The sequence below is a fragment of the Elephas maximus genome, chromosome 16, assembly GCF_024166365.1.
Source record: "Elephas maximus indicus isolate mEleMax1 chromosome 16, mEleMax1 primary haplotype, whole genome shotgun sequence".
Taxonomy (NCBI): Eukaryota; Metazoa; Chordata; class Mammalia; order Proboscidea; family Elephantidae; genus Elephas; species Elephas maximus.
This window is the reverse complement of record NC_064834.1, coordinates 82182016-82205230: the sequence shown is the minus strand read 5'-3', so window position 1 is coordinate 82205230 and position 23215 is coordinate 82182016. Positions and strand designations below refer to the sequence as shown.

The 23215-nt window shown below is 49.0% G+C and overlaps 1 protein-coding gene across 3 annotated transcripts in view; it reads right to left on the bottom strand.

The window, feature by feature from the left end:
- The window catches only part of INPP5A (inositol polyphosphate-5-phosphatase A), a 205951-nt gene that overhangs the window by 149985 nt on the left and 32751 nt on the right, over positions 1–23215 (bottom strand). For 2 of the 3 annotated variants that reach the window (XM_049855984.1, XM_049855985.1), the window contains exon 2: positions 8138–8179. In XM_049855984.1, the coding sequence (XP_049711941.1) occupies positions 8138–8179 (42 nt within the window). Of the gene's footprint in view, positions 1–8137; positions 8180–9146; positions 11065–23215 lie in introns of those variants that run through there. The other variant, XM_049855986.1, reaches the window with a different exon arrangement.

Below are 23215 nucleotides of genomic sequence, written 5' to 3'. Positions count from 1 at the left end.
CATAAAATTACAATCACGAAATGGAAGACAACCACACAATATTGGGAATCATGGCCTAGCCAAGTTGACACATATTTTTTGGTGGACACAATGCAATCCATGACACTCGCTTACCCTCCCCCTGGTTCCCGGGCAGTCAATCCAACAGAACAAGGGGATACTACATGATTTAAAATTAGAAAAGGTATGTGTCTGAGTTGTATCCTTTCACCGTGCTTATTCAACCTGTATGCTGAGCAAATAATCCGAGAAGCTGGTCTATGTGAAGAAGAAAGCAGCATCAGGACTGGAGGGAGACTCATCAACAGCCTGCGGTATGCGGATGACACAACCTTACTTGCTGAAAGTGAAGACGACTTGAAGCACTTACTGATGAAGATCCAAGACTACAGCCTTCAGTATGGATTACACCTCAACATTAAGAAAACAAAAATCCTCACAACCGGAGCAATAAGCAACATCACAATAAACAGAGAAAAGATTGACAATGTCAAGGATTTCATTTTACTTGGATCCACAATCAGTGCCCATGGACACATCGGTCAAGAAATCAAATGATGTGTTATCGCATTGGGCAAATCTGCTGCAAAAGACCTCTTTTTAAAGTGTTAAAAAACAAAGATGTCACTTTGAGTACTAAGGTGTGTTGACCCAAGCCATAATATTCTCAATCACCTCATATGCATTCAAAACCAGGACGATGAATAAGGAAGATCGAATAAGAACTGATGCCTCTGAATTATGGTGTTGGCAAAGAATACTGCATATAACATGGACTCCCAGAAGAACAAATAAATCCATCTTGGAAGAAGTACAGCCAGAATGCTCTGTTGGGGAAACGGTCTGCCTCTACGCCTCATCCAGGCTGCCGAAGTAAAGGCCTTGGGCCCAGAGCATTCTCTGACAAGGAGGGTGGGAATTGGGTCGCCTTCTCTCTCCCAGTTTCTTATCAGAGAAGCCTTTCCCCTGTTCTGAGCACACACTAACTTTCTCTGTCTCTTGTGCATGCACGGGCACTTTAAGGCACCTGGTCAACCCCACTTCTTTATCTGTTCCCAGCAAGGAGGTAATGGGTTTTCTTGTACTACAGCACAAGTGGAGGAAAATGCCAGATTGTAAGACCCAGCCTTGATGGGTGGACTGGAGAGGAAACAAGCTTTGTGAGGTAGAACATGGGCGCCCTCATGCTTTCTGCTAGTTCACTACAATTTATATTCTTATGTAAGCCCCTGGCATGGAGACGCTATCGTCCACCACTATAAAACCTCTGCCCTCCCAGTGCGGAGCATGAAGATCTGCTCTGGTCCCGGAGCCGCCAGGACTCGGCCTTGTGTGTAAGTCTCCCTAATATACTCCTTTCCTGCCACACTGGAGCTGCCCACCTCTTTCTTTGGTCTCTTGCATCCTCTAATTTTTGGAGGCAAATTTCACGTTACTGGTCCATGCCTGGACATGCTCCTTGGAAGCAAGGATGGCGAGACTTTGTCTCACATACTTTGGACATGTTATCAGGAAAGACCAGTCCCTGGAGGAGGCCATCAAGCTTGGTAAAGAGGGTCAGCAAAAAAGAGGAAGACCCTTAACAAGATGGACTGACGCCGTGGCTGCAACAATGGGCTCAAACACAGCAACGATTGTGAGAATGGCACAGAACCAGGCAGTGTTTCGTTCTGTTGTACACGGGGTCACTATTAAGTCGGAACCGACTCAAAACCACCTAACAACAACAACTTGTTCCCTGGGAGCTAGAGGGGGTCAAGGACCTGGATTGGCCTCAGGCCATGGATCCAGCCTGCCCACATGGGAGAATGAGACCATGTGACATCATAGTGTGCCCCCAACACAACAGGGGTTGCCTCAGAGCAGCGATAAAAGCCAAAGGTGGAAGAGACACCCCAGAAGAGACCAGCCGACGTGCCAGGAACACAGGACAGTGAGGCATCCCCTACTGGGGCTGGGTCGGGGCTCTTGACCTTGCCCCTGGTCACTGTAGTGAGGAATCCCAAACAACAGCCCCTTGTGGCAGAAGCAGAAGAACCTGGGTCAGCTGCTCCGGAGTGTGTCCTGGGCCTGTCATTTATCTCTCCGTGCCTCACTTCCTCACCTGAGGATCAAGAGTGATGACAGTATCACCTCCCAGGATCACTGGGGTGAGGACAGTGCCACCTCATAGAATCAAGCAGGGTGTGGTCGTTAAAAGTTGTGTGTCAAATTGGCTGCACCAAGATTTTCAGCTGTTTGGTAGTTATGATGTAGTCTGGCATCCGTATAATGATGTAATCCCCTCCATGGTGAGGTCTTATATAAATGTGATCACCTCCATGATGGGATCTGCTGTGAGTGGCCAACCAGTTGAATGGCCGTTTCCATGGGGGTGTGGCCTATATCCAATATAGGTGGTCTTTCTTGCAAAGCTCGCTGGCTTTTGCTCTGCTCTGGATGCTGTATTTGGCTCGTCATTACCTGAACTAATGCTTTTGGTACTTGAGCCAGCAGCCTGCCATCTTACTTGCTATGATGGTTCAAGTTGCATGTTAACTTGGCTGGGCCACAATTCTTAGTGGTTTGGCAGTTATGATATAGTTTGGCAGCTATGTGATGATGTAATCACCTCCATAACGAGATCTGATATTACATAATCATCTCCAAGATGTCATCTGTAATGAGTAGCCAATAAGTTGAAAGGGAGTTTCCTTGGGGGTGTGGTCTGCATCGAATATAGAGGGATTTTCTGGCAAAGCTTGCTGGCTTTTGCTCGCTTTGGATCCTGCAGCTGGCTCCTATTCATCTGACCTCTGGTTCTTGGGACTTGGGCTAACAGCATACCTGCCATCTTGCCTGCCGATCTTGGGATTCGTCGGCTTCCACAGTCTGTGAGCCAGAGTCCTGTTGTCTGGCCTGCTGATCTTGGGTTCGCCAGCCTCTGCAGCTATGTGAGTCAGAGGGTCTCTAGCCTGACCCATGGACTTATGACTTTCCAGCCTCTACAACTGCCTGAGACATTTCTTTTATACATATGTGTATGTATATATATATGTATAAATATATATATATATATAAATATATATATATATATAAACCCAGACCCAGTATATATGGATATGCATACATATATACATACCAACAAATGGATACAGCACCGGAAGTGTTCACCTGTCTCTGCCAAGAAATTTGGAAGACAGCTCCCTGGCCAACTGACTGGAAAAGACCCATATTTATGCTTGTTCCCGTGAAAGGTGATCCAACCGAATGTGGAAATTATCGAACAATATCACTAATATCACGCACAAGTAAAATTTTGCTGAAGATCATTCAAAAGCGGCTGCAGCAGTACATCAGCAGGGAAATGCCAGAAATTCAGGCTAGATTCAGAAGATGACAGGGAACAAGGGGTATCACTGCTGATATCAGATCGATCCTGGCTGAAAGCAGAGAACACCAGAAAGATGTTTACCTGTGTTTTATTGACTATGCAAAGGCCATCAACTGTGTGGATCATAACAAATTATGGATAACATTGTGAAGAATGGGAATTCCAAAACACTTAATGTGCTCATGAGGAACCTGTACATAGCTCAAGAGGCAGTCTTTCAAACAGAACAAGGAGATATTGTGTGGCTTAAAGTCAGGAAAGGTGTGGTCAGGGCTATATCCTTTCACCATACCTATTCAATCTGTATGCTGAACAAATAATCCGAGAAGCTGGACTATATGAACAAGAACGGAGCATCAGGATTGGAGGAAGACTCATTAACAACCTGTGTTATGCAGATGACACAACCTTACTTGCTGAAAGTGAAGAGGACTTGAAGCACTTACTAATGAAGATCAAAGACCACAGCCTTCAGTATGGATTATATCTCAACATAAAGAAAACAAAAATCCTCACAACTGGACCAATAAGCAACATCATGATAAACAGAGAAAAGATTGATGTTGTCAAGGATTTCATTTTACTTGGATCCACAATCAGCACCCACAGAAGCAGCAGTCAAGAAATCAAAAGACGCATTGCATTGGGTAACTGTGCTGCAAAAGACCTTAAAGTGTTGAAAAGCAAAGATGTCACCTTGAAGATTAAGGTGTGCCAGACCCAAGCCATGGCGTTTTCAATTACTTCACATGCATGCGAAAGCTAGACAATGAATAAGGAAGACCAAAGAAGTATTAACGCCTCTGAACTGCTGGCGAAGAATACTGAATATACCACAGACTGCCAAAAGAATGAACAAATCTGTCTTGGAGGAAGTACAACCAGAATGCTCCTTAGAAGCAAGGATGGCGAGACTACGTCTCACATACTTTGGACATGTTATTAGGAGGGACCAGTCCCTGAAGAAGGACATCATGCTTGGTAAAGCAGAGGGTCATAAAAAAAGAGGAAGACCCTCAACGAGATGGATGGACACAGTAGCTTCAACAATGGGGTCAAGCATAATGATTGTGAGGATGGCGTGGGACTGGGCAGTTTTTTGTTCTATTGTGCGTGGGGTAGCTATGAGTCAGAACTGACTGAATGGCACCTAACAGCAACAACGATGTATATATGTGTGTGTACACATGTAAGTATTTATATATTTTACTGGCTTTACTTCCCTAGAGAACCCAGCCTAAGACATAGGGTGAGGACAGAGCCACCTCACAGGATCACTGGGGTGAGGAATGGGGGAAATGCCAGGCAGTCTCTTATGAAGGTTCTCCCTGCAGGCTCAGAAGGGCAGAGGCAGGGACAAATGCCAGGCCACGTCGAGCAAGGACGCCCAGACCGCAGGCATGAATGGGCTTTTCCTTGGGGTAGGGGGCTGTACCTCTCACGGCAAGAAACTCAGGGGTCAGCATGATGTTGTAGGAGGGCTGTGTTTCCCCCAGGCAGCACTGGCTACTAAGCACTTCAATGTGACTGGTGCAACAGGTGCTGAATTTTTTATTGTTTCATTTAAATTCAAACAGCCAGCACAGCTACAGTGCACCACCCGGAGGCTGCCAGGACAGTGAGGTCTAGGAGTTGTCCTGGTGGGAGACCCCCCGCACGCACACACATGCACTCATGTACACAGGTGCACACGTACACGCGCACACGCTCACACACACATGCATGCTCACGTGCACACGCACACAAACACATGTGCACACGTGCACACTCACACACACATCTGTGGTACCTCATCCACCTGGCTGAGGCAAAGTCTAGGCTCTCACTTACAAGGGCTGGAAAACACCCAGGAAAGCAGGGCATGGGAGATAAACTCCTGGACTGAGCTTGTCACCAGAGGCCACACTTCAACTGCCATGCAGGTGCACTGCTTGCTGCCCAGTGCCCTCTGAAATGGGCAGTCATAGCAGCCTCTGCCTGTACCTGCACCCCAGGCTGGCAGCAGGATAAGGGAGGTGGCTCCCACCCACTTGCCAGCCCACCACCCACTTGCTGGCCCACCCCCCAATCTCCCCTGCCATCTTCCTGCTCCTTCTTGCCACACCAGACACTGAGTCCATGACTCCCGTGGCCATGGACACCCTGGACGTAGGCCTGGTTCTCAGCCCCCTTGGCAGGCTGCCTCGCACGTGGTCCTGTGCTCTTGTGAGACCCATCAGCTTCCTGACCTTACACCTTGACATGTGACCCTCCCTCCAGTGACAGATGTCACACCGCCGACCTCTCGGGTGTCCACATGTTTACACACATGCCAATCAGATGACACACACAGCCAATCCCCAGTCCGCTGAATCCTGGGGGCCCCGGTGGGTGCAGACGAGGGCCTCCTGGACCCAGGGCACAGACGTGGAGGGACTCTTGGACCCTGGGGGCATGACGCAGGGTCTCCCTGGACCCTGGGGGCATGGACACGGGGCCCCTGTAAAGGAGGCAAGGAGCCAGGGGCCAGGGCCCAAGCAGGAGCTTCCTCTCCCAGGCACAGTGGGGAGGGGTGCATATGGGCAAACTGCTTGGGGCCTCATTTGGGGAGGGGGTGCATGTTCACTGACAGTGCCACCAATGCCAGCTCCCTGCTCGCCCAACCCCAGGGATCGCCCCATTCCTCAGACCCTGACCAGCTCCTGGAACTGGCCCAGGCCCGAGACCTTGTTGGCTCTGACCACGGACATCCACTCTCAGGCCAAATGGAGCTCAGCCTGGCCTCCTCGTGGCCTGCCCCCTCCCTGCAGTGGGCACCTCGAGCACACAGGGCAGCTTAGGCGCAGCGCCGTGCACACACACAGCTGGAAGGTGCCTGTCAGTACAGGAGGGCGCCAGCTCTGGTCAGGACAGCAAAGCTGACCCCAAGTTTCAGGTACATCAGGGCTCCTCTCCAAACCCAAAACGCAGTTGCCTCAACCCGCTGAGCCACCGCCATCCATTCCTCCTAATGCTGATGAGGTCTGTGAGGAAACGCCACGGACCAGGAAGAGCCATGAACCCCACCAGGACTTTCTATGCCCAGAGAAGCCTGTCTGCTTTGGGGGCATCTTTAAAGGGCAAAATAAACAGCCACATCTGAAACTTCTAGACTCAACACAGGACACGCAACAAGAAATAAACGAAGTGTCTAAGGATAATGCTGCCTCATGGCTGATGCAGCTCAGTGGGTCTTTCCTAGGTGGAGGGGCCTCCTACCACCCCACGCCACCATCTCCATCCAGTGCAAAGGAGCAGAGCAGGTGGTACTCACGTCAGGCTCAGGGGAAAGGGGGGCTCACGTCAGACTCAGGAGAAGGAGGCTCACATCACACTCAGAGGAAAAGGGAGCTCTGAGAAGCAAGCACAGCACTGTGGGGGAAGGTGCCCACTGGGCCTGCAGCTGGCTAGTGGCACAGAAGGCCAGGCCCAGTTGGCGTCCATGCAACACACCAGCTCCTTCCCCGGGGATCCAGCATGCTAGTCACCCCGCGCAGTGCTATTTGAGGCACAGAACTGTCAGGCCCATCTCCCCTGTGGAGCTCGTGTTTGGGGTGGGGGAGATTAAGAAGCAGCCAAGAGATACGGAGTATAGTGCCAGATACAATAAATACCAGGAGTAGCCAGGAGGGGGATGGACAGAGTTGAAGAAGAAGTTCCCCCCACAAGGTGGCACAGGAGCCAAGGACCAGCAGAGAGAGGGTGGTGGGATGGGGGAGGTGGGGATGCAAGGGGGCGCTGGGGCCAAGAGAAGCACAGGTACAGAGGCCCCAAAACAGGGCCCTTGGGGCACAGCCAGAGGCAGAGCTATGGCCAGTGGGCCAAGGGGGTAGGCAGGGCCAGGGCAGCGGGCAGGGCCCGGGCAGCAGGCAGACAGGGCCACAGGCCTCAACGTCCATTCAGACTCTGTCTCAGCCCAGGGAGGAGTTAACAGGAGGCAGGAGAGGACAGGATCTGAGTCACGTTTTTAAAGGCCAATGTCTGCTTATCGAGGAGGATGGTGAACATAGCAGGTGGGTGGGCACGGAGCAAGGACATGGGGGGACCAAAAACCAAAACCAAACCCATTGCTGTTGAGTCGATTTTGACTCATAGCGACCCTACAGGACAGAGTAGAACTGCCCCCATAGGGTTTTCAAGGAGTGCCTCATGGATTCGAACTGCCCAACTTTTGGTTAGCAGCCATAGCTCTTAGCCACTATGCCACGACACACGGAGCAGCTTTGGATTCTGGACCAAATGTGAGGGCCTTTCAGGGACAGCTGCTGGACTGGAGGTAGGTGGGGAAGCGATGGCTGGCCCATGTCTCTGGCAGGCCATGGCCAAGTTCGAGACTCAAACCCCTGCAAGTCCTGGATCCCAGAGGCTCAAAGCTCACTGGCACCCCTGCACTTCTGGGAGAGTCCCCAGGGAGCTTGGGACTCAGCTGCTGAAGCCACTCCAGGTGAACTCCAGCTGGATGTGCCCCATGTCCATGCTGCCCTGTGCTCTCCACCCAGCTGGCCCTGCTCCCACGCACGACACGGGCCTGCAAACACTGCCCCGCCCCACACTGCAGCTGAGCAGCATATGCTGTCCACCCAGCTTCCCAGACCAGGTGATAAGGGGACACCCCATCCTGGAATCACCCTGAAGGACCAGCCACGTGGTTGCACTCCACAGACAATGGTCACGCATCATGTTGGAACACCCACACATCATGCAGGTACTCGGTCTGCAGGCAATGGCCTCCAGAGCGTTTCTTACCTGATAAAACTCCCGAAGCCAGTTCTTCTGCAGGTTTTCTGGCTGTAAGGAAAGAGAAAACAAAAAGTTAGACCAGTGAAATAAGCTCCAAGTAGAGCTACAAGCAGATGCTACTGTGAGTAGGTCTGGACAGGCTTGCTGTGGGGAGTGAGAGGCACAACGGATCCTCTGCCATGCTGTGTCAGCAGATGTGTTATGGACAGACCCGGCCCACAAGGCCAGGCACTGCATAGGTTGTGGGGCAGAAGGGCTACCCCCAGCCAGGTCAGACACCCTACCAAGGATGGCCCCCAGACAATGAGCTGGAGAAAGGACCTCCTTCCCAACTTCGATGGTTAATTTTATGTGTCGACTTGACTAGGGGAGGCTATGGTTCTCTCTCTGGTTTGGCTAGATCCAGGAGTTGGTGAGTAGATGGTGAAACTGTGGTGACGTAATGTGATGACTGTGATATGATGGGATGGTGTGATGGGGTGGCATAACAGGCTGGTGTGACGGGTTGGCGTGATGGGCTGGTGTGACAGGCTGGCATGATGGGCTGGTGTGACCGGCTGGCGTGATGGGCTGGTGTGACCGGCTGGCGTGATGGGCTGGTGTGACAGGCTGGCGTGATGGGCTGGTGTGATGGGATGGCATGGTGGGCTGATGTGACGGGATGGCATGATGGGCTGGTGTGACGGGATGGCATGATGGGCTGATGTGATGGGCTGGCGTGATGGGCTGGCGAAGGGATGGCGTGATGGGCTGATGTGATGGGCTGGCGTGATGGGCTGGCATGATGGGCTGGTGTGATGGGCTGGTGTGAGGGGATGGCATGATGGGCTGATGTGATGGGCTGGCATGATGGGCTGGTGTGATGGGCTGGCATGATGGGCTGGTGTGACGGGATGGCACGATGGACTGATGTGATGGGATGGCATGACGGGTTGACTTGATCGGATGATGGGATGGCTTGACATGATGGGTCGATGCAATGAAATGAGATGATGTGATGTGACAATGTAATTACCTCTCATGATGTGATCAAACAATCAGTTGAAAGGAGAGTTTCCTCGGGTGTGTGGTCTGGCTTGAGAATATAAATGAATGTTCTGGCATTCTCTTTCTGTCTCTCTCTCTCTTGATCCCACACTCTTCTTGCCACCTGACCTACAAATCTTAGCACTTAAGCCTGCCGAAGCCTCTGGCTAGTTGCTTGGCCTGCAGATCTTGGGACATAAGCCTGCAGAAGTCCCTGGCACATGAAGATAGAATTATAGACAAAGTAATGAAGGCAAAGAACCTGGCCATGGAAAAAGAGCCCTGAAGACCACAGAAGGAGAGGCCGAGGACACCCTGGGAAGACGGAAGATGGCTGGCCCCAGCCAGCATGCTGGGCAATTCAGTCACTGACACCAAGGTCCAGCCAGGAGAACCTAGATAGAACCCAGCTGAGTTCAGTCCACCCCCCTTCAGTCCTCTCCCACCACACAGCAGGCCTTCCTCCTCATCCTTGCACACAACCAGAAGAAAGCAGAATAAAAAACCAAATGGCCAGCTGATAAAACATAAAAAGCAGGTAGAGGATATGAACAGAATGGCCAATAAACCCATTGCCCTGGAGTCACAATAAGCACATGAAAAGAGACTCAACATCACTAGTCACCAGGGAAATGCAAATCAAACCACAGTGAGATCCCTCTGGACACCCATGAGGACGCTAGAATAAAAAGGAGTGCGGAAACCGGAGCCCTCATGCACAGCTGGTGGGAATGTAAAATGGTTCAGCAGGCTGGACAACAGTTAGGTGGGTCCTCAAAAACTTAAACATAGTCACCGTATGAGCTAGCAATTCCTCTACTACGTATACACCCAAGAGAGTTGAAAACACATACGTCCGCGCAGAAAACTCGTGCGTGAAGGTTCGTTGCGGCACTATCCACAACAGCCAAAAGTGGAAACTACCCAAGTGTCCACAAACAGATGATGGGTAAACAAAACGTGATCCATCCACACAACGGACTATCACTCAGCCATAGAAAGGGATGAGGTACCGATACCTGCTAGAACACAGGTGACCCTTGAAAACATGATGCTGAGTGCAAGTAAATCAGACACAAAGGCCCACATCTTGTACGAGGCCACTTATACAAAATGTTCAAACTAGGCAGATCCATAGAGACTGACAGCAGGTTCGAGGTTGCCAGAGGCTGAGGAAGTGGGGATGCAAGTCCCTGCTAAGGGTGTGGGGTTCTCTGGGGGACGATGGAAATGCTCTAAAGTTAGACCGTGGTAATGGTCGCACAACTCGGAACACACTGAAAAGCACTGGATTGTATACTTTGTGAGTAAGCTTTATGGTATGCAAGTCACATCTCAAATAAAACTGTTAAAAAAGGAATGAAGTCATAAGTGGCATGTTGGTGTTGTGTGCTGTTGAGTCAATTTCAACTCATAGTGACCCCATGTGACAAAGAACTGCCCCACAGGGTTTCCCAGGCCGTAAATCTTTACAGAATCAGATCATCACGTTCTTCCAGTAGGTTCGAACCTCTGACCTTTCGCTTACTAGTCAAGTGCTTAACCACTGCACCACCAGAGCTCCTTATAAATTGGCAGAAGATTTCTAAAAATCGCTTAAAAAAGAAAGAAAAGGGAAGGGAAGAAGGGCAAGGCTAGACAGCGGCCGCCTGTGCTAAGCAGGCTGAGGGGCCTGCGCACCCTCTCCCACGTATCACCATCAGAAGCAGGGATATTGGGAGCCCTGGTGACATGACCCTGATTGGGAGAGAAACAGAACAGTGGGGACGCCCCATCCAAGCCACCCTCCCACTCCAAATGGCTGAACACAGAGGCCAGGCTGTGACCCAAAGTAAAGAGGCTCTGCAGACGCCAGAAAAGAGGGGAAACCGTCCGGGCCCAAAGACCCCTTATCCCTCTTGACCCTCTTATCTCTTGCGACCCTCTAATCGACCCTCTCATCGACCCTCTCGTCCCCTCTATCCCCCCGCCTCCCCGTCCTCCTAACCTCCTCAGCACCCCCGTCCTCCCAGGCTCTCCTGTCCCAAGCCCCCAGCTCCCTCGCCCGTCCTGGTAGTGAGGTCTGAGGGGAGGAGGACATCAAGGAAAGAGCAGAGAGCAAAGCAAGTACAAACAGCAGGCAGTCGATGCCACTGCTAATGGGCACGACCTGCGGACAGAAAACCAAAGACTCAGGGACGAGGGGACCCCGAGTGCTCCGGGGGTGGGGGGGAAAGGTACATGGTCCCAGCTTTCTCTCGGCAGCCATGACACCCAAGGGCGCAAAACTGTGCAAAGCTCACATGTTCTCCCACACGTAGGCTCCTTCCCTTGGCCACCGGAGCTGCCTCCATCTGACAAACCTTGCTCTGCACCCACCTCCTTCAGCAAATGGAGGCAGAACACGTTCTACAGGACAAACAGGCCGTCTCAGACCTTTAGCCAGGTCCACCTGGCCCTGGAGAGGCACTACTGCGGCACCCCCAGCCCTACGACCCCCAAGAGCCCCGAAGGGTGGTGTCTGCAAGGTGGACCCTCCAGTCACGAGCTCATTTAAAGAATCACTCTGACTCTCCTCCCCTCTGAGTGCAGATCCCACAGAAATTATAAATTACAGACCCTCCGCTGCCATCGAGTCGATTCTGACTCATAGCGACCCTGGCAGTCCTAATAAAAGATGTGTCCACATTTGTTTACAGTTTCTAAAGAGGCCACTCAAAGACTGTGAATCACTAAACTATGAAACTAAGTAAATACAGGGAAGAGAAGAAATACAAGGGAAAGGACGGGGGTTCTTAAGAGATACCGTCTTAAAGATCTTCCATTTGGCAACACTAATTCTAAGGATAAAGCCATCCTCCTCCATGAGGCCACACCCAGCAGCAGTCTCAGGCAGCACTGAGCCAGCTGGGCACTGTGGCTACACAGCAGACCACGGAGCCCCTTACAGAGGCACTATCTTCATGTGGCCTCCAGAGACCTTGCCTGTCCACTCCTGGCCACCCACTCTGTTCCCTCTGAAGGTCTGTCATCACCTCCCTGGTCCCCCATGGATATCCTTGGCCAGCTTCCTAAAGGCCTCCACATGCTGGTGACTCTAAGGGAGCCTCGAGCAGAGACAGTCAACAGGACCGCCAGGTGCCATCAGGACCCTGGACTGTTCCTGGTAGCATTTGACAGGCCCTCAAGCCCACAGGTCCACACTGAGCTCCTGATGTTACAATCTCATCTTCTCATACACGTGTGCATGCAGGAGTGCACACACACACAAACACACACATGCATGCCTTGTGTGCACACACACAACACACATGCATGAGAGCACACACACGTGAGGATGTTTGCACACGCACATGCAGATAAACATGCGTGACCATGCACATACATGCATACCTATGCATGTGTGCACGTGTTCACGCACACTAGCACACACGCATGAGCATATGCACGTGTATGAGTATGTGTGTACACATGCATAGATGCACATACATAAGCACACACCCACGTGCATGTAAACATGTGGAAGCGTGCACATGCATGCATCTGCACACATGTACACACACATACACACACCACTCATACTGCTCCGTCACTTCCCTCTCAGCGTGGTGTCAACCCCACTCTTCCAAGCTTCCATCTGCAGAGGCTGAGACATACCCCCCACCCCAGTCTGACCCATCCGCACTTCCTGTTGCCGCTATCTTCAAAGTGTGCCCAGATCTGACCGCTCTCACCTGCCCTCCCACTCCATCCTTCGCCACCCTGGCCTCAGCCCCCTCAGTCCTGCTGGGTCGCTGCTCCAGCCTCCTGGTCAATCTCTCTGCTTCTGCCCTCGTCCCCTTCCAGCATATTCTCCATACCACAGACAGCGCAATCCTCAGAAAACTCAAGTCCACCACCTCCCACCTCCCTTGCAGTGAAAGCCAAAGTCCTTCCAGGGTCTGCAGAGCCCCATGAGGCTGATGTCACGGCCTCTGCCTTCCCTCCCGCGGGCTCTGCGCCAGGCACCAACCTCCCTCCTTCTCTGGCCTCAAGGCCTTGCACCTGCTCTTCCCTGTGGTTCCCTCCTCACCGCTCTCAGGTCTGTCAAACACCACCTCCTCAACCAGCCAGGCTCCCTTGCCATGGAGCCCCAGCCCCAGTCAGTTGGCCCCTGTTCCTGGCCCTTCCCAGCCCTGAGCAGTCGAGCTGCATCTTTCTCTAGTCTTCACTGAAAGACTGTCATGGGGAATGGAGGCATTGTTCTCCTGGCCCCGGGGAACTGCACTGCACAGCGTACAGGAAGGAGTCTAAGAGTCGACATGACAGCACAAACTCACAGGAAGTTACAGGAACACATTTCCCTCCGACTGAACTACAAAATCATAGGAAGCAGGGTGGTGAGAAAAAAAGTAAGGGAGTCCCCATTAGCAACAAAACAAAGAAAGGGTCCGTCCAATCTCACGCCTGAACCCTGGGAAAGCAGTAGCAGAGGGGAAAGAAAAGCAGCTTCCCTTCAGCAGGTATAGGGATGACCGTATCCATGAGAGCCAGGCAGCCGAGTGGCAGGACTCTGGGTCCCTGAAAGACAGAGCGGAACATGAGGCAGAGAAGATCCAGAAACAATCGCCAGAACAGAAAACCCTGAAGGGAAAGGAAATGGACCAGGCTGGAAGGGTGCCGCATTCCTGGAAAACCAGATGCGAAATGACGGTGGCAAGACAAACCCCGGCCAGGAAGAAAGGAGGAACTCGGGCTTCCAGGCAGTGACTTGGAGTGGTAACTGACTCCAGGAACTGAGTCTGACCTGGAGCTCCAAGGAGGGAAGCCAGAGCAAGTGAAGCTCAGCCTTGCGTCACTGAACGTGGCTGAGGACTGCAAACCAGAGGCATGATGGCACAGCAGACACTACCCTGAGACCCCAGGAGACACGGCCACTCAGACCTACGCTCCGCAGCAGCAGGGAGCAGGCTGCTGTGTGCAAGGCGGAGCACAGCAGCACGGTCCAAAACTCATCTGTCTTTAAATTCCAAGCTCTTAAAGTTTTAAGAAAATATTTTCTTAGTCTTAGACAAATTTTAGAGATCTCATATCTCCTGCACTAATAAAAACATTCCTCTTAAGCTCAGAAGTTCCTTTACTTTCAAGGAAGTATCCTTTTCTTCTAACAATTCGGGTAAAATGAAACTGTGATTTTAGACAGCAGAGCTGCAGGTCCTGGTGCCTGCACCACCCTCCCTCTGGGGAACACAGAGCATCCTTGATGGCAGCCACGCGTGTACAGCAATTTCTCTGGGGGCGGGACTTGGCCGATTTATAAAGATCGTTTCTTTCCCTTAAAGGAAAAGACCTTTATAAACTCATTCCATTTCAGTGGGAAACATGACACAGACCGGGGCTGAATTCCAGCCTGCCTGTTTCACACCCCCAAGAGAGAACACCCAAGCAGCAAGAGGCAATGATGCTACGGCGGCTTAAGGTGCAGTCCTCCCCATAGCCAAGGCCTTCCTCATTCAGAATTACAGGGTGAGAAATTCCCTAGATGGTAATGAAGAAGAATACTTGGAAAACTACTCAAATGTTTCTTTTCAAAACACTATATTAGATCTTTTCTTTATCCCACAAACATAATAAACTTCATATAATTTCAGGAGATAAACACAAAACACTAAACCACAGAAGAATGAGAAGAAAGTATGAGCAAACAGCTGCCCTCAAGGTAGAAAAGAGGGCTTTCTAGATACAAAAGCAAACAAATGAACCTAGAGGAGTGTCATGGATTAAATATGTTCCCCCAAAAATGTGTCTATCAATTTGGCTGGGCCATGATTTCCAGCATTGTGTGGTTGTCCTCCATTTTGTGATTGTAATTTTATGTTAAAAGGATTAGGGTGGGATTGTAACACCACCCTTACCCAGGTCACCTCCCTGATCCAATGTAAAGGGCACTTCCCTGGGGTGTGGCCTGCACCACCTTTTATCTCTTAAGAGATGAAAGCAAAGGGAAGCAAGCAGTGAGTTGGGGACCTCATACCCCCAAGAAACCAGCACCAGGAGCAGAGCGTCCTTTGGACCTAGGGTGCCTGTGCCTGAGAAGTTCTTCATCCAGGGGAAAATGGAGGACAAGGACCTTCCCCCAGAGTTGACGGAGACAGAAAGCCTTCCCCTGGAGCCGATGCCTTGAATTTGGACTTTCAGCCCACTTTACTGTGAGGAAATACATTTCTCTTGGTTAAAGCCATCCACTTGTGGAATTTCTGTTACAGCAGCACTAGATGACTAAGACAAGGGGAAAACGCGTATAGATTCAAACACTCAAAATTTAAACCTTTAAGTTAAAAAAGTTAAAATTTTAAAAACTATAGGGAAAACAATAAACAATGGAAAACGTGTGCAATTTAAGATAAAAGATGCTTATGTTAAACCTGAGAAAAGCTCTTCAAAAATCAGTGAGAAAAACATAAAATCCCTCAGAGCAAAACAGAAAACGGACATACACAGACACTTTACCAAAGAACAAAAAAGGCCTGTAAACGGGAAAACCTGTTCAAGCTCAGTAATAATTTACTAACTGCAATAAAACAAAAAATTATATTTGCCTATCAATTTGGAAAAAAAGTCTTTATGAAGCCAAAGGTACCCTGTGTCAGGGACATCACCATCCTCATCTCTGGGTGGAGCAGCTTGTCTGAGGGGCAAGTTGAAAATACAACACAAGTCTTAAAAAACAGACTATTTTACCAGTAGTTCTATTTCTAGACACGTATTATACACAAAGACGTCCCTTGCACCATTATTTATAACACTAAAAAAAAAAAACTTGGATTTTCAACAGCATGGGATTAAACAAATTGTGTTACATACACACTATAAAGTCATCGAATACATTTTTGGAAAATAATGACACGGGAAAATGCTCAAGATGACCATAAAAAAGGACAATGAAAAACCATCTGATGTGACCCCAAGTTCTGGACAAAAGACACCCACAGAATGAAGGAGAGAAGAGCTTGACTCACACACCTGGAGAAATGTGAGCACAGCCCTGCCCAGGAGCAGCAGCAGGCCACACCACACACTGCCATGCCACACCACACACCACATCACATGCCACGCACCGCCAAATCACATCACACACTGCCACGCCACCCCATGCCACCGCTCCATGCCACATGCCACCAAACCACATCACACACACCGTCAAATTACATCATACACTGTCACGCCACCCCATGCCACCATGCCACACGCCACCAAACCACATCACGTGCCACACACATCACACACTGCCACGCCACCCCGCTACACACCACCAAACCACATCACGTGCCACACACATCACACACTGCCACGCCACCCCGCTACACGCCACCAAACCACATCACACGCCACACACCACCAAATCACATCACATGCCACACGCTGCCAAATCACATCACACACTGCCACACCACCCCATGCCACCGTGCCATACCATATGCCACCAAACCACATCACACACTACACACCACACACCACCCCATACTACCACACCATGGCACATGCCACACCACGCCACACGCCACCACACCACTCTATGCCACACACCAGCACACCACACTGCACACAGCCACACTGCCACACCACACACTCTCAGGCACTCACACGCACTCATTTTCAGGCACTCACACACACTCACCCTCAGGTACTCTCACACGCACACCCTCAGGCACTCACCCTCAGGCACTCACACACACTTACCCACACTCACCCTCAGGCACTCACACACTCACCCTCAGGCACTCACACCCTCAGGCACTCACACCCTCAGGCACTCACACTCTCAGGCACTCACACCCACCCGCAGGCACTCACACACTCACCCTCAGGCACTCACACACCCTCAGGCACTCACACACACCTTCAGGTACTCACACACCCCCTCAGGCACTCACACACTTACTCTCAGGCACTCACACACACACTCGGGCACACACACTCACCCTCAGGCACTCACACACGCAGGCACTCACACCCTCAGGCACACACACACTCAGGCACTCACACACACCCTCAGGCACTCACCCTCAGGCACTCATACACACCCTCAGGCACTCACACTCACCCTCAGGTACTCACACACCCTCAGGCACTCACACCCCCTGGCACACACTCTCTCAGGCACTCGCACTCTCTCTCACACATACACACACTTAGGTGCACTCTTCTGCTAAGACTAAAAACAAAACTTCTTTTCAATGTACATGTCCTGGAAGCTTTGATAAAATCAGTTAACCCACTACAAGATCTGTTTACTGAGGGCCATTTCTTTCCTGAAGAAGCCCTGGTGGTGCAATGTTTAAGCGCTTGGCTGCTAACTGAAAGGCTGGTGGTTCGAATGCACAAGCCGCTCCTCAGAAGAAAGATGTAGCAGTCAGCTTCCACAAAGATTTACAGCCTTGGAAACCCTACGGGGCACTTCTACTCTGCCCTGTAGGGGCCCTATGAGTCAGAACCAACTCGATGGCAACAAGTTTGGTTTACTGTTTTTGCTTCTTTTTTTTGGGGGGGGGGTGGTTGTTTGTTTGTTTTTGAGAGGATTCTTTCTGGAACTTTAAATCTTACCAAAACAGGTTGTTTGCTGAGCTGAGTTTCCACATGAGTCTATTTGTGTCCTGCTGGTTGGGGGTCCAATCAAAACAAGTGTCGAGGCCACACCAGGCGGCAAGACTGACTGGGGAACTGGCTTTCAGCAGGGCCTGGGAGACCGCACTGGCCCACGGCCTCCTCCAAGTTTCAGCCAGTGTTTGGTTAGTGCAGAGTTATTTTAATAGCCACTAAAGTAAGAATAAAACACAAGAACTGGGTCTCAAAGAAACACCTCACTGCAGCACACACTGCCCAGGCTTCATGGGACTCTGTGGGGCTGGGCACTGGGCCGCAGGCACCGTGCAAGGCAGCCAGCCCCACACACGTGCTGCAGACTCTAGGCATGTGAGGTCCTTTATCCCTTAAACATCCGAATTCTCGGGGTTTTGCAGGACAGTATAAAGTTAGCAAATTGTGGCTGGGAAATGTTGGAAACACACCTTTCAAATGAGGAATTCTACCTCTGAAAGTTAATTCTTAAAAAAAGTAACTCTAAACAGTCAAAAATGCCCTGTACACAAAGCAGTCCACAGAAACACCATTTATAAGGGAGTCACCGTTAGGGTACCTCAGACGCAAATACAGAAGAAGGCTGCTGGGTAGTTACACAGTACATGACTGAAGGAAACAAAAGCGAGGCAGCAAACAGGATGAGCACATATCAACATGGAACGAGTTTACGCCCTCAAAGAAATGGATAGGATACAATAAATCACTCGTGCCCACCCTCCACTTCCTCACCAGGGACCTTAGCTCACAGCAGCGACCCCGGGAGTCTGTGAAGGACAGACAGGGAGAGCCTGGCCCGTCACAGCTCATGGAGGCAGCTGCCTAGACTGGCTCTTCATTAGTGTTCACAGGGAAGAAAGAGAAAAAAAGACAGGAAGAAAAATACACGAAAATTTGGGAGAGCGGTTGTATTGGAGGCAATGGATATTTTTTATTTTCTTTAGTTTTAGAACACCTACACTACTATGTATTGCTTTCATAATTTTTACCTCTTAATTTTAAAAGCTTAAAAAAAACATGAAAGAATTCAGAGCACTTTAGCCAATGTCTTAAATAACTGCTAGTCACTATAGGGTAGTCACTATATGCAGCAATAAAAGGCAAATGACAAACAGAAAAAACATTTTCAGCTTACATGAGAGGTGTCAGGCTCATTTCCCCGCCACGTGAAAAGCTCCTATGAATAAGCCAGAAGAAGACCCACAATCCAAACACACTCACACACACACTGCACACACAGCACACACTCATTCACACACACACGTTCATTTAAAACACACTTACACTCATAACACACCACACACACCACACACATTCATTCATCACACACCACACATTCACTACAGTCATTCATCACACACTCACACACCACACTTATTCACACACACACCACTCATTCACACACACACCACACTCACACCCACCACACATTCACACACACACCACACTCATTCACACACACCACACTCACACACACACTCATACACACACCACTCAGTCACACACCACACTCATTCACACACACACTCATACACACACACTCATTCACACACACACCACACACTCATTCATACTCGCACACACTCATCCACACACACTCACTCAATCACACACACACAAAACACCGGGAAAAGGACATTAACAAACAAAATGATGGTGCCCATCATCGATCGGGCCTACTGTATGCCGGGGGACCACGGTACAGGCGGTGGTGGCAGCGACAACCTGTGCCCCACTCTGATGATCCACACTCAGCTCACGTACAGATCTGTAGCAGAAATGCAGCCGTGTCTCAGGGCTCAAAGCACCTCAGGACAGAACGGATGTGTAAGGGGTTCTAGGTTAGTAACAGCCCCCCAACCACTATTAAAAGAAAACACATTTCTTCCCTGGGGAAATATAACTTAGGCCCAAAACCAAACTCATTGCCGTTGGGTCAATTTCAACTCCAAGCAGCCCTATAGGACACAGCAGAACTGCCCCATAGGGTTTCCAGGGAGTGCCTGGAGGATTCAAATTGCTAACCTTTTGATTAGCAGCCGAGCTCTTAGCACTGCACCACTGGGCCCAGGCTTCAAAAAAATTCTCAGGAATACGTTTCCAGGAAACATGAGCTCAGAGTGAAAAAAATAAAGCACACAAGGAGACAAGAAGCAATAGTGGGAGAGGTGGCAGGGCCAGTAAAGACCTCCAGCACTAAAATTATCAGAAACAACATAAAACAGTAACAAAATAAACAATCCAGTAGAAAAAACAGACAAGATATTTGAATAGACACTTCAAAGAAGATATACTAACAGCAAATAGGTACATGAAAAATGCTCAACCTCATTAGGAAAATGCAAATTAAAACCACAAGGAGGTACACTACGCACCCAGCAGGAGGACTAGTCAGTCAGACAGTGGCAACTGGGGGGGGGATGTGAACCAAGTGGAGCCTTCTTACATGGCTGCTGAGACTGTAAAATGGCATAACTATGTGGGAAAAGAGTTTGGCAGTTTCCTTAAAAGTTAAACATACACACATCATAACATTCTGCCATCCACTCCTAAGTATTTACCCAAATTAAAATGTCCAAAACTTGTACATGAATGTTCACAGCCATTTTACCCGTAGTAGCCCAAAACTGTAAAAACATAAATGCTCATCAACAGGTGAACAATATTATGCTATATACATCAGTAAAATTATGCTGAAGGCAATTCAAAAACAGTGTGTGTACACTGACAAGGAGCTGCCAGAAGTTCAGGTCGGATTCAGAAGAGGATGTAGAACTAGTGACATCACTGGTGATGTCAGATGGACCCTGGCCGAAAGCAGAGAACACCAGAAAGATGTTTACCTGTGTTTTATTGACTACGCAAAGGCGTTTGACTATGTGTATCAGAACAAATTATGGATAACATTGCAAAGAATGGAAATTCCAGAACACTTACTTGTGCTCTTGAGGAACCTGGGCACAGACTAAGAAGCAGTTGTTCGAACATAACAAGGGGATCATGCTTGGTTTAAAATCAGGAAAAACGTGTGTCAGAGTTTGTCTTAGTTATGTAGTGCTGCTATGCAGAAATACCACAAGTGAATGGCTTTAACAAACAGAAATTTATTCTCTCACAATCTAGTAGGCTAGAAGTCTGAATTCAGGTTGCCAGCTCCAGGTGAAGGCTTTCTCTCTCTGTCAGCTCTGGGGTAAGGGGGAAGGTCCTTGTCAACAATTTTCCCCTAGGTCTAGGAGTTTCTCAGAACAAGGACCCCGGGTCCAAAGAACATGCTTCACTCCCAGCTCTTCTTTCTTGGCAGTAGAAGGTCCTTCTCCTCTCTGCTGCATCCTTTCTTTCATATCTCAAAAGTAACTGACTCAAGATAGGACCTAATCCTGTAGACTGTGTCCCGCCTCATTAACATAACTGCCTCTAATCCTGCCTCATTAATATCATAGAGGTTAGGATTTACAACACAAAGGATAATTACATCAGACTAAAACATGGAGGACAACCACACAATACTGAGAATCATGGCCTAGCCAAGTTGACAGATATTTTGGGGAACACAATTCAATCCACAACAGAGTTGTATACTTTAACCATACTTAATCTGTATGCTGAGTAAATAATACAAGAAGCTGGCCTGTATGAAGAAGAACGAGGCATCAGGTTGGAGGAGGACTCATTAACAATCGGCAACATGCAGATGACACAACCTTGCTTGCTGAAAGTGAAGAGGACTTGAAGCACTTACTGATGAAGATCAAAGACCTTATATCTAAAGCACTGGATTATGAGATCAAAAAGAGAAAACAATTAGGGGCATGACAACTGGAAAGGAAGAATAAAACTCCTGTATCTACAGATGATCTGACAGTACATCTGGGAAACATGAAGAATCAATGATAAAACCAAGTCAAATAATAAAACAATTCAGGAAAAACAGCAGAATACATAATTAACATAAAATCAACAGCCTTCCTATATACAATCAACAGATGATCTGATGAAAAGAAATCTCATGCTATCAACATAAAACAGATAAAATAGGAATCAACAAACAAAAAAGTGTAAGTGAAAAACTAAAACATCTCTGAAAGACACAAGCAAAACAGACTTGAATAAATGGAAAGACACTTGTAGGTCTCGGAGAGAATGACTCAGCAACAGCTTGTCTCCAGGTCTGCATATAAATACCACCACCCCGATAAAACTACCAACAAGTTACCACCCCCACCTAGGCTCAACTAGATAAGTGGATGCTGAAGTTTGTGTGGGAAAATAAACTATGACTCAAAATCCAGATACGGTTTTCAAAAAGAGTTAAGTTCAACTGCAATTAAAAAAAAAAAAATGCGTGGCAAAAAAAAAATAAGCAAAATCAAAAGACAGAAGTCACAGCTAAAGAGTTAAAGTGCCTAATATTTGAAGAACTCTTAAAAACTAATGAAAAAAGACCAAAAACCTGATACAAAAATGGGCGAAAGATGCAAACAGAGGTCACAGAAAAAGGCCCCTCAGAGGCCCTTGTATGAAAGAAGCTGGCCCTCCCGGGGGGCTGGAGAGGCCTCTGATCCCCACCAGGTGGGCAAGGGGTGCCACAGCCCACCGTGCAGTGTGTCTAGCCTGGACATCTGAGACCTTCACAAAGAAACAACCAGACCAGTCCAAGCCATGGACCACTCTACGAGACAGGTCATATAGACTCTACAGAAACGTCGGTGTCAGCGAACAGATACGTGCACACCCATGTTCATTGCAGCACTGTTTACAATAGCAAAAAGATGGAAGCAACCAAGGTGCCCATCCACGGATGAATGGATAAATAAATTATGATACTTTCACACAATACTACGCATCGATGAAGAACAATGATGAATCCATGAAACATTTCATAACATGGAGGAATCTGGAAGGCATTATGCTGAATGAAATTAGTCAGCTGCAAAAGGACAAATATTGTATAAGACCACTATTATAAGAACTCGAGAAATAGTTTAAATAGAGAAGAAAACATTCTTTGATGGTTACGAGAGGGGGGAGGGAGGGAGGGAAAGGGGTTTTCACTAATTAGTAGTAGATAAGAATTATTTTAGGTAAAGGGAAAGACAACACACAATACAGTAGAGGTCAGCACAACTGGACTAAACCAAAAGCAAAGAAGTCTCCTGAATAAACGGAATGCTTCAAAGACCAGCGTAGCAGGGGCAGGGGTTTGGGGACCATGGTTGCAGAGGACATGTAAGTCAATCGGCATGATAAAATCTATTAAGATAACATTCTGCATCCCACTCTGGAGAGTGGCATGTGGGGTCTTAAAGGCTAGCAAGCAGCCATCTAAGTTATATCAATTGGTCTCAACCCACCCGGAACAAAGGAGAATGAAGGACACCAAAGACATAAGGTAATAATGAGCCCAAGAGACAGAAAGGGCCACATAAAGCAGAGACTACATCAGCCTGAGACCAGAAGAACTAG